The following is a 10765-nucleotide window of genomic DNA, read 5'->3' on the forward strand; positions in this document are numbered from 1 at the left end:
GGAAACCGGATTGTCGTGTGGGGCGTCGTTTGACTTGGCAGCCTGCGCGGACTACATTTGGTCAACACGGATCTTCGGCGGGACGTTGATGGTATAAAAGACGTGTTTTGAGTTGAGGGTGTGTGGCGGGCCCATATAACAATCTGCTTCGGTATGGCCTACATGTCATAGAAGCCTGTTGCTGCTCGCTGAGCAGGTTTGGATTAAAAAGGTAGTAGAACGATGTGGAGTGGTCGGGTTGCTAAGCTGTCCAGCGTGGTGATTTTACGTGGAAAGAATTGGATACGCACTTCGTCTAAGTGAATCGAGCAAAATTGTTATCGTTTGTATATTTAAAAAAACATTGGGAGTGCCGAACAAGGCAAAGGTACAAGTGGCAGCGAGTAAGTGCTGGTACAAGTTCACGCATGTGATCCGCAGTGACTGAACATGGTGTAGAAGCTCGCCCGATTGCTGGTCTTGCTTGCTTGCTTCCTGTCATGCATTGGTGCTCTACTAACTAGGGTCGCAGCCTAGAGTGGGCTATGGATGAGCTCTACGATCTCCCACACGACCCTTTGTACTTCGATCAGGTTTGTTTACTGCGGACATGTGTAGAAGTGAACATTTAATAAATTGCGGTAGCGCGGAGCAAAAAGGTGAGCTCATGGGGATACCGGGCAAGAAGGGTTCAAAGATTTTGAAGGACGACTTTCACGTGATGCTTGGAAAATTAGTGTTGTGCGTAGGCATAATCTGTGCGAACATTACGCTCTTTGAAATGATATGCCAAATTAATAAGTAACATGTACTGTCAATGGAATATATTTTGGGCTAACCGTATGCAAGCAAAGTGTATGATTACTGCTTGGCGCTTCGAGTGGCCGAAGTGGTGACGAGCTAGCATTGAGAAGTGGCATGGCGGAGACGTGTCTGCTCGGGAGCATAAAACGAATGGACGCACTGGTGAAGGGAAGAGACATTGATGGCAGAGCGTGCGAGCATGAACAGGAAACTGCCTGCTCTGCTGCCAGCGTGAGGGACAGTCCGGACCGATTGGACAAGCTGGATGGAAAGTTGCCTTGACCTTGCGTGCGAGCTATTGCAAAGTAATGCAGGTGCTGACAGAAATCCATGCAAGAAACATCACTCCCTGGCTCACGGATCGAGTGTCAAAAAACCTGCTAGTATTCGTCGGTGTCTTCTGCCCATGGATCCATCCAGTAAATGAGAGCAGTCCATTTGCTCTAATTAGATGACGGTTTGTCAGGTGTTCGCAGGTCGCTAAGAGATACTAATTTACACATGAGTCAAACCATTTGATGTCGCCGACGAGTTTTTTTAAATGTACAGATGTCATGGAAAACTCAAAAACCGTGATTCAAAAAACTTACTAGTTTTCGTCAGAATAGATTGCTTCACATTATGGCCAGACTAATGTAGCTTGGCATTAGGTAGCTGCGTGGAAAAATGTGGCAGAGAGCCGAGCTGCTTGCTTTCGGCGAGTACGCGCAGCTACGAGGCATTGAATGAAGGAAGCTACGGGTGGCGAGGGGAGACGCACATATTACAGACAAAAAAAGAGATCCCTGCTTCCATCGTTGGTCACGAACTCGTGCTAGTGATCAGCTATTCGTTCGATCCACATGAAATCTTCCTGCCAAATAAAAAGAACGGAAGAACTGGGACACAGCAGTTAGGGATACATAGATAGCTTGCTAGGAGTAGCAGGCCATGGCAGGAGGGAGGAAAGATAGTCTGCGACCTGCGTCTATGGGGGACGGTGTCGGTGGGAAGATGAAAGGACTCATCGAGATCAACGAACAGCACGAGCAAGATGTGAGGTGAGTAGATGATCGAACAGTAATGTACAACATTTTTTCCCCATTATTCCCGGTTTGTTCTTTCTGTCATTCTGTCCCTTGTGACCCAAACTTTGTATCCTTTTGGTCGAGCGGTGAACTCCTGTTTCCTAGATCTTTTTTTCTAGATGCCAATCCAAATCTCTGTCTGGATGTGAACAATAAGCATCGTCTTGATTTCTTCTATTTCGTATCCGCCTCCGTTAGGACCTGAGCGCAGCTGCAAGTTGGGGCGATTCAGTCCAACGGAACCGTAGAGCCGGCAGGAATTACTTCTGCTCGGATGGGCGTGCTCTTGACTACAAGGCCGAACTGGTGAAGATGGAAGCTGCTCTGGCAGATGCCAAGCAAGGGATGCCAAGTGACGCGTGGAAGCAGAAGACGAAGAAGACTGTCGCGACGACCACATTCAACCCCGCGCACTTGAAGGACGCGCTTAGCCGTTGGGACGAAAATATGCTGGCTTTGATCAGTGGGATCCAGGTAGGGACTCTGATGGAGGCGCCGTCATGGGGGCAAATAGACAGAGCATTCGGCATGCTGCTGCTTTATTGTCTTAACACGTCAAAAATGAAAGTAGATCTAGGCGATGGTATAAAGTTCGATGTAGATGAAGACATGATTAGGAGGATGGGGTGCTTCAAGAAAGGCAATAAGCTGATAGAGGTCAAGAAGGGGGTTGACCGAAAAGGCCAACTAAAAGAACTCCATGCACTACTGGGCACTGGTGCAACCTCAGGGAGCATAACCATCAACCAATTGGTCAAGGTCTTAGAAGATGCAACACCTGCTGACTTGGGCACTGATGAGGGGAAGAAGAAACTAAAGGTTGCTTACACAATGCTTGCTTTCTGTTCTTTCCTGGCACCGAAAAATGAATCAAGCATAGTTGCAACAGAGATAATGGACTTGGCTAGCGACATTGATTCAATCGACAAGTACGACTTCGTACCTTACATACTTGAAACTATTCGCCGTGGTGCTCTAAAAGTTCAGCAAGGGTTAAAGAACCCTCCTCAAAAGCTAGATGTCGATGGTTGCCTTGTGTTCTTTTAGGTACTCATGTGCACGCATAAATTTTTGTATCAACAACATTTTGTACAAAAGTAAAAAAAATATGTAGGGCTGAAATCATGCTTCAACACATGTAGATTGCTTTCCTAGATCATGTGTACCATGGTGAGATCCTTGCGAAGAAGCAGAAAACACCGAGAATTAAGTACTATAGCAAGTCGAAGCTAAAAGTCGGATTGCGGGAGCATGCCAAGAAGCACGTTAAATACCCTTTCAAGGTCCCTTGATTTTTTCCTTGATATAGTTCATCAGGCATCCATGCTTTGTTCTGATGAATTTATTGTCAAGCAATCCTTAATTCATTATGATCGAAAATACCTTAGCAAGATAATATGTCCTGTTGGTTGATGAACAGATTCCAAATTGTTAGTTCGTATGAGATGACAATAGCACGTCACTGATAATGGTAAACCTGATAATATCCCAAACTTGGACTGGCTTGATGCAAATATTTTTTCTACAAAATTGGTTAAGGGAGGAGCATGTGTTAGGTGGAAACAAAAAGTGTTGGTACTATAGAATTTTAGTTAATTCTAGTTTTCTAGGTGACAAAAGGAGGGCAATAGCAGACCCCGTCTATTTTGCTTATCCAGTGATTGAATCAATTTTTTTTCCGGCAGGATGGATTTGTGGATGAGGCTGCTGACTTCATGATGTCATCAAGAACAGGCGATGAATCTGGTGAAGGGGTGGGTGGGAGTGTAACAGATTTGCTGAACTCCACTGGTGTGAGGTTCAATGAACAACAAATTGCAGTGGTAGGTTTAACATTTTTCCAAAAAAAGATCGGCAGGCTAACATTTTTCTAATCTCTTTTGTTTAACATTTTTTGACCAAAGTTGTCAAAGCTCTTCGGTATCTCCACATCGGTTTAACATTTTTCTAATCTCTTTTGTTTTTTGACCAAAGTTGTCAAAGATCTTCAGTAACTCTCTGGAGGCCAAGGAGACTGAATTCAAGGCGATGCAGGGGCAGAGCAATTTGGCTATCTAGGGTTCTGTCAAGAAATGGACAAGCTAAAGGCTCGCAAGTACGTGGAGATGATACAACGCCTCGAGCGTCACGTTCTGATCTCTCGTAGGGAGCTGGTAGACAATTGCATGACGCAGGCAAAGAGACTGAAAGTGGATGAAGTCGGTGAAACATCGTCTCAGACGGAGAGAGTGCTAGTCGGCGTGCCAGGTAATTTGATTGCGCTTGTTGTAGTGGCAAAACATCTGAGAATTAATGTTTAATCATACCAAACTTGGATAAAAATGCACAGAATAATTTTTTTTGGCATGCTTGCAGTCAGTTCGAATCCCACCGATGTGGTGGATAAATCAAGTAATTGCTGACTAATTGACTTGTTTCTTGTTCAGTCCTGGATGGGATGGTGATGGGTGGGCGTGTCTTGCCGGTGACTCAGTCTATTGATTCCACCCCTGGTACGCAATAACTTACATGATGTTTGTTTTTACCAAAAAAAGACAGACAGCTGCATGAGTGGGTAACGAATGTATCCTGCATGTGCAGTGGTATATGAGACGTTAACACAGGCGGTGCGGGCTGAAGGGGATTCAGTTGCCGGTGATGGTATAGAGGCCATGCTAGGACAGAAACCATCATCAGATTCTGCAGGTAAGCAATATGCCTCGTGGCTAACAACGAAGTTCAGATGTTGGACCTTCCACTTTTCATTTTATCAACATAATGTGGGGGGTTGCAGGTGAAAAATTGATTGCAAAATTCATGCATGATGGTACTGGTCCACATGCTGGCATGTTCCCAAACGTTGTTGACTTATCCTCCCCTATAGTGCTTGGGCTTTGTATTGCAGGTGATTTTGCTAAACATTTGATAAATGTCTGAGTTTAATCAACGCAAATACCATCCATTCATTTTCAGAAACTGTGCAGGCACTGCAGGTGGTTGTTGTTGTTTGAACAAAGGTTCACCAAGATTTGATTCACCTGTAAGGTTCAACGAAACACCGATATGTGCAGCTAGCGGAAAAAGGAGTAAGTACATAGATGTAAAAACAATAAATCAACTTGGGATAAATTAGGTTGACACATGGTTAACTGTTGTAAACTTGTACATTCAGATAGGATCACTGCGAAAGCAGGGAACACATGTGCTCCATTGGGTTCAGCAGAATGTAATGACATTTAACCATGTGGTTCTGCCTAATTATTTTTTAGTATAAGATCTAAGTTGTTTATCAATTGCAATCTGCGTCTTGCAGGTGAAGCTGCGAAGGAAATAATGGATATGTCAAAGAGCGTGAGTAAAATAAACTCCTGTGAACCTGGGGAATCTCCATTTGAGCTAGGACTGTGTCAGCAGCAACCAAGCATTAGGGCAGCAAACAAATTCCGGTCCATACTAATGGCAGCGTCTGTAACTGAACTGCAAAGGTATGACTATGTAGGCTGGGGCATAAATGTATTTTCTTTAGTGGAATTGTACAAATTAACCCAGCCGTGAAATTTGTGTTGGCGAGTATATTGAGGCATCAATATTATCTTAGACTTGGATGAACTGTGGTAGGATATGGTTCAAACACCTGGTTCCTGCTGATTTGGAACTAATTGGTCATGCCTTGAAAATGATGTTCGGGGGTGACGGGTGTTGGGGGAACAACGAAATGGACGCGGCTACACGCTTGTTCGCAGAGATGGATGCAGAGATGATGGCTGGCATAGATGCCCCTACATGGAGGCATTTGGTGTCTCTCGTTTTTTCGGTGAGTACAAATCTTTGATCTGTAAATCAATAATGTGTCTCAAAAATGACATTACATAATCTTGTTGTTCCAAAAAAAAAATAACCCACAGGCGGATATGTCGGTCATGAGGGACGTTGACGGTACGAATGGGTATATAGAAATGTTCAAAGGGTGCAAGTACCAGTATGACATCAACGGATGCAGGATGGTTAGTGCTGATTGAAAAGATTTGGTTTGTTTTCAAGATTTGACGTTAGAAGTTAATTAATTTTATTGCTGATCCTTTCGTGCAGATAATGTGTCTAGTGCAACTGGATTCAGCATGGTGCCTCTACGTGTTCGACCAAGTTAAGAAAATGTTGTCGGCACCTGATCCTATATACACAGATAAATCATCAGATAGATGTAGAATGAAACACCACATCACAATTTCAAGGCTGTCTATTGCGTTGAAAAATGTGGGAAAGTTGTTAGGAAATTCCTGGGTAATTGATCCTAAAGCTTGGCAGATAAAGTTCAACAGTAAAATGCATCGTCAGTGCCAGAACAGGTGATGCGTACTAATTAAACCTGATCCTGCTTTTTTATTTCTATTATCATGTGCACGTGTTGATCTGCCTGGCGAAAATATGGTCAGGACGTTGACTGGGAGCTATGTAATATACTACGCAAGGGAATTTGATGGGGAAGGGATTGCGCATGTGCCCACGGAGGTGTGTACGATTTCAGGCATATATAGTCGTGAACTATCAGGTTTAGTTTCCTTCAGATTTAATGGTCCCTTGTTTTTTTTTTGCGCATCAGGTTGAATTGCAGGAAATCAACGCATCAACCGTGAATGGAATAGCTGGCATGAAGGGCAACCTGGCTACCAATCCAAGTTTCGCTCCATACTGTTGTGGAGTGGAAGTTCTACGCATAATCAAACACTGTACCATGAGACCTAAGTGATATTTAATACCTATCGTTCGATTAGATTAAGAACTGCTTACTAGAAGGACATGGCATGTTAGCTCTGTTTTTTCAATGAATGATCAGTGATGTGTGGTACGACTAAACTATTGTAATGTCTGAATGGTAGTGAACTGTGGGTGTGATGTGATTACGTTGGCTAGATTAGATTCCTGTGGCGTGTTCGATTAGATTCATGTGGCGATGTGGGTAATTGAATGTGGCCAGTAGAATCAAATATGTGTTGACATAATCATTTCATTGATAAATCAAATATTAGGTACGTAGGACTGCGTGCATATAATGCCCCATCTATTAGAACCCATGGATTGTAGCGGACCTGAAAATGGCAAAAGTCTTGGAATCAATCTAATTAGGAGGACATTCACATGGACAACAGTCATGTGAACGCACGATGTTAACGTTCCATTGAAGCTTGATTTTACACGATATGCACAAGCGTGTAGACTCCGTGAGAATGATTACCCCTCTTATAAATACCGGTCGAAGAAATTTCAATGGGCTTGCACAGAAAATAACTCTGATAACAATGACACGGGGAGTAAATGTAACTGCAGGGACCAGTGCTGAGAGCATTCCAAACTTGTCTCATAATGACAAATGGTTATTTCAAGGTTTAGATTCTTAATGCTCATCTAAACAGAATTCTTACATCAAATTATTCTCTAAAGTATGTGGAACGAAGTATTTATTGCTTCAAGAACATCATCAGGAGTTTTGCATGTGTTCCCTTCCAAACGCATGACTTCATATAGAGTAATGCAACGATGCATATGGAGATTTTCCTGCAGAAGAGAAGGTGCTAACTCTTTATGGACATGTTTATTTATCTAAAAATATAAAATTCAAGTGATTGTGCGGGGTATTTAATAGCCATACCTTTGTAAGGGGTTTCATTAATTTCTGACCGTCATAGTGCCTGGCCAAGAAAATTGCGCATAACCCAGAATCCTCTCTGGCCACATATTGAGATCAGCTATGAGACGATAGTGAAAATATGATTTGGCATACAAAAATTTCAGAATAAAGACGTTTGTCACCTCTGGAAGTCCTCTGTCATAATGATTGGGAATCGGCGTTTCCAATCATCAGTTCCGCAAGACCAGTTGTCGTAGAATGCGTTAATCGCCTTGAAAAAAGATGTGACCAATCTTGTTGAGACAATTGTGTGCATGTGTACACATTGGTTTGAGAACCCTATAGTTCCGGCTACGGGATCCAAAACATGGATTGTCCTCTATTGCATGTCTAGTCCATATGCTGCCCATCCGTCCTCCAATTGGGCCATTAGGTAATACTGAAAAACACGGATGAAAACAAGTTATGGAAATTCCATCGGAAACCAACTGTATGTAGCTATGAAATAGGAATGCAAGGATACATATAAAAATTGCGATGGACTTTACCATGTGACAAGATGTTACGATCATGACATGTGCGTCGAGTTTGAACCTAGAGTGTGTGGAAACCAGCTTGTTTGGGTCCAGGTTTGCAAGAGCATAGGCCTTGAAACAATGGAACGGTTATATTACCAGAAAAAAGTTGCACCCTCGTGATTATACAAAACACGTGAATTTTGGAAAATGTTGTCATGGCATTAGTACGTACTAACCGAAAAATCAGGTTCAATGTAGTTTCTCCACTGCATGCCGGATGACTCCTTGCGGGCTGTGGACTCAATTTGACATAGGCGGCGTATAATCAATGTGCAGATGTCGTGGCTGAGAGGTTGCCCCCCAATGATCTGTTGTCTTATGGCTGTGCCATCTACCTTCAGCATCCGTGGTACTCCGTGGCAGATCCAATTCCTGTGTATAGAGTTCAAAAAATTAGAGTTAATTGGAGTTCAAACCTGTGGTGCCAACATGGTGAAACAATAATAGCAAACTTAAATTATTAACTATTCGGAGTAACCTCGCTAACACAGATGCGGGAGCTCGAGTGATCCAATCTACGATGGCATACACAGCTGTTGGCGAAGGCCCGGTAGGGAAAGAACCGACAGACCATGGTTCGCGTGCAAACCTAGACGGGCGAACTTGTTGTACCACTGGCCGATCGTCGGTTTCTAAAGCGAAATTGGTGGCATTTGGCTCTGTGGTGTGTTCAAGGCTCCCGTAAGTTAGGCCAGTGACAATGTCATAGAACCATTTTGTGATTCGATCATCCATGGAGTCAGCGTGGGGGGTTCGTCGGAAAGCAGATTATTTATGTTGAAAGGGCCAGCGGTGGCATCAAAATTTGGAGACGATACAGTGACTGTGTTGTCGCTTCCAAAAATAGGCTGTGTTATTCCCTTCAACATAGAACTCCGGGGATCTAGTTAAATTAGAGAAGAAAACAAAAATTAGAACAATACACTTCCCTGTCAGGAGTGCATGTGACAATGTATGATGGAAATTGATTGAATAATACAACACAATTGCAGATCACCTGATGTGCTAGCTAAAATATCAGTCTTCTCGTCAGAGAATCTGGCTGCTTTATTTTCTTGATCCGAGTACGGCGTTCTTCTGTCACATTAGTCAATAATTTTGAATGTAGAGAATAAGCATAACGTCAAAGCTGGCTTGCAGTGTGTCCCGTTTAGATACAATTTGAAATAGTAAAAACAAACATTACAGAAAATCCAACTTGTAATTGGCACGCAACAATTTGAAACTCACCGTCGTTGTAAGAGCAGTTCTCCCGGTCCAAATCCTCCCGGCTATGGATGCAGCCAGAACTCCTGAGATCACCCTTAGATTTCAAGGGGCTGCTGGCCGTAGAACTTTCACCTAACAGTGTGCATCATTTTTTAGGCGAAATTAGAGAAAAACTTTGTGAGAATTAAACAAAACAGGAAGTGGCAAAAAATAGAAAATTATGTTTAATGACTACGGATGCGCCAATGTACATTACCATCACATTGTGATGTCTGTGCTGGATTGGCTGACGTGTGTATGGTGGCAGGAAACGCCTCACTGTTAGCGATAGCTTCATTGGCTTCCGAACCCGCAAAAAAGATGACGTCAACAAACGAAACATGAATTTGAAAGTTCATGAGGCTGGTGATTACATACCGTGGAGTACTCCGGTGGGTGCGAGGTTCTTGGGAATAGTACAAGATTCTTTGGAGGACATATTACAATGCTTGCAGGGATCAGGCATTGCATCCATAATCTTGTCTGCGAATCGAAACATCTCTTTCTGATAATTACGTCTGAAGTCATTCATGAATAGCACCAAACGTGCCTGGTGTTCTCTCAATAGTATTGGGATCTTTGAACCAACCTACGAAACGATGGAACGAGAAAATTTTAGAACGAAATGTAATGGCCGTGGGTAATACTTAATGGTGTGATTATGGAAAAGGTGGGAGGTGCATATATCTTACGTGTTGTGGGTATTTGTTTTTTAGATGCGCAGAAAACTGAATAGGCCCAAGTTCATTTGGGTTGGAGAAGCCCGATGTGGGTGGAGTTGTCATAACATTAGCGTGACTTGACAAAGAATTTGCAATTGCGAATGCCGAAGACCCTTGCATTGGTGTTGACATGGGTGCCAAGATGGCCACCGCTCGGTGCAAAAGGGAAGTTTGTTCTGAAAAAAAGTGTAACATTTGAGGTATGCGTTTCATGGGATCATACTTACAAGCGTGGCGGTCAAAAGGTTTCCTTGACGGCTTTCGGTCCATTTTACCTCTAATTTGGTAGATGGTTCGTGTGTTGGAGTTTCAACCATTTGGTCGACTGATAGCTGCTCTACAATCTTCCGTACTGACTCGTAATCATATAATGAAATGCGGGGGTAGATACCACGTGGCTTGTTCATCTGAGATGGTGTATGTAGTACACCCGCAACATATGAACATAATTTAATTATCCTGATGATAGGAAAACAGAGTTGGTCAAGAATGTATTGATCTGTACCAAGGTTCAGATAAGAATACCTGCAGATATAGGTGACATCCACCGACATTGATTGATGGGATACCCTTTGTCACATCAGCTTGTATTTTGCGGGCAGCTATCGAAATGTGCTTGAGCACATAACGACACCAGTTCAACTCGTTGATTTTTGATGGTATTGCAACAGAACCAAGGAAATATAAACACACGTAGTCGTGTGTCGCACCCGTGCCACCCGGGGTACCACCGCTGCTTGACGCGTGGGTCGCCTGACCTGC

The 10765-nt window shown here is 43.2% G+C and overlaps 1 protein-coding gene across 5 annotated transcripts; it reads left to right on the plus strand.

Annotated features, from left to right (window-relative positions):
• The first annotated feature begins 1476 nt into the window (after positions 1–1476).
• Positions 1477–6739, plus strand: LOC112269413. 5 transcript variants are annotated; one of them, XM_024456124.1, is made up of 15 exons: positions 1477–1823; positions 2049–2324; positions 3536–3673; positions 3825–4097; positions 4277–4342; positions 4431–4535; positions 4624–4734; positions 4814–4915; positions 5002–5055; positions 5143–5314; positions 5448–5643; positions 5735–5833; positions 5919–6175; positions 6263–6338; positions 6430–6739. In XM_024456124.1, exons 4-15 carry the CDS (start codon positions 3923–3925, stop codon positions 6574–6576), a joined length of 1560 nt encoding a protein of 519 aa, XP_024311892.1. In that variant the 5' UTR covers positions 1477–1823; positions 2049–2324; positions 3536–3673; positions 3825–3922; the 3' UTR covers positions 6577–6739. The 5 variants fall into 5 exon arrangements, with proteins under 5 accessions (XP_024311892.1, XP_024311891.1, XP_024311896.1 ...); XM_024456123.1 differs by lacking the exon at positions 2049–2324; XM_024456127.1 differs by lacking the exons at positions 1477–1823; positions 2049–2324 and adding an exon at positions 2345–2669.
• Positions 6740–10765: the final 4026 nt, after the last annotated feature.

The sequence above is a fragment of the Brachypodium distachyon genome, chromosome 5, assembly GCF_000005505.3.
Source record: "Brachypodium distachyon strain Bd21 chromosome 5, Brachypodium_distachyon_v3.0, whole genome shotgun sequence".
In the NCBI taxonomy this organism is placed as follows: Eukaryota; Viridiplantae; Streptophyta; class Magnoliopsida; order Poales; family Poaceae; genus Brachypodium; species Brachypodium distachyon.

Excerpts from the sequence above, each read along its gene's own strand:
- LOC112269413 (XM_024456124.1), top strand. The coding sequence starts at position 3,923 with ATGGACAAGCTAAAGGCTCGCAAGTACGTGGAGATGATACAACGCCTC. Across the intron at positions 4,098-4,276 it reads AGTGCTAGTCGGCGTGCCAG|TCCTGGATGGGATGGTGATG; the intron begins GTAATTTGATTG and ends TTTCTTGTTCAG. Across the intron at positions 6,176-6,262 it reads CATCGTCAGTGCCAGAACAG|GACGTTGACTGGGAGCTATG; the intron begins GTGATGCGTACT and ends AAATATGGTCAG.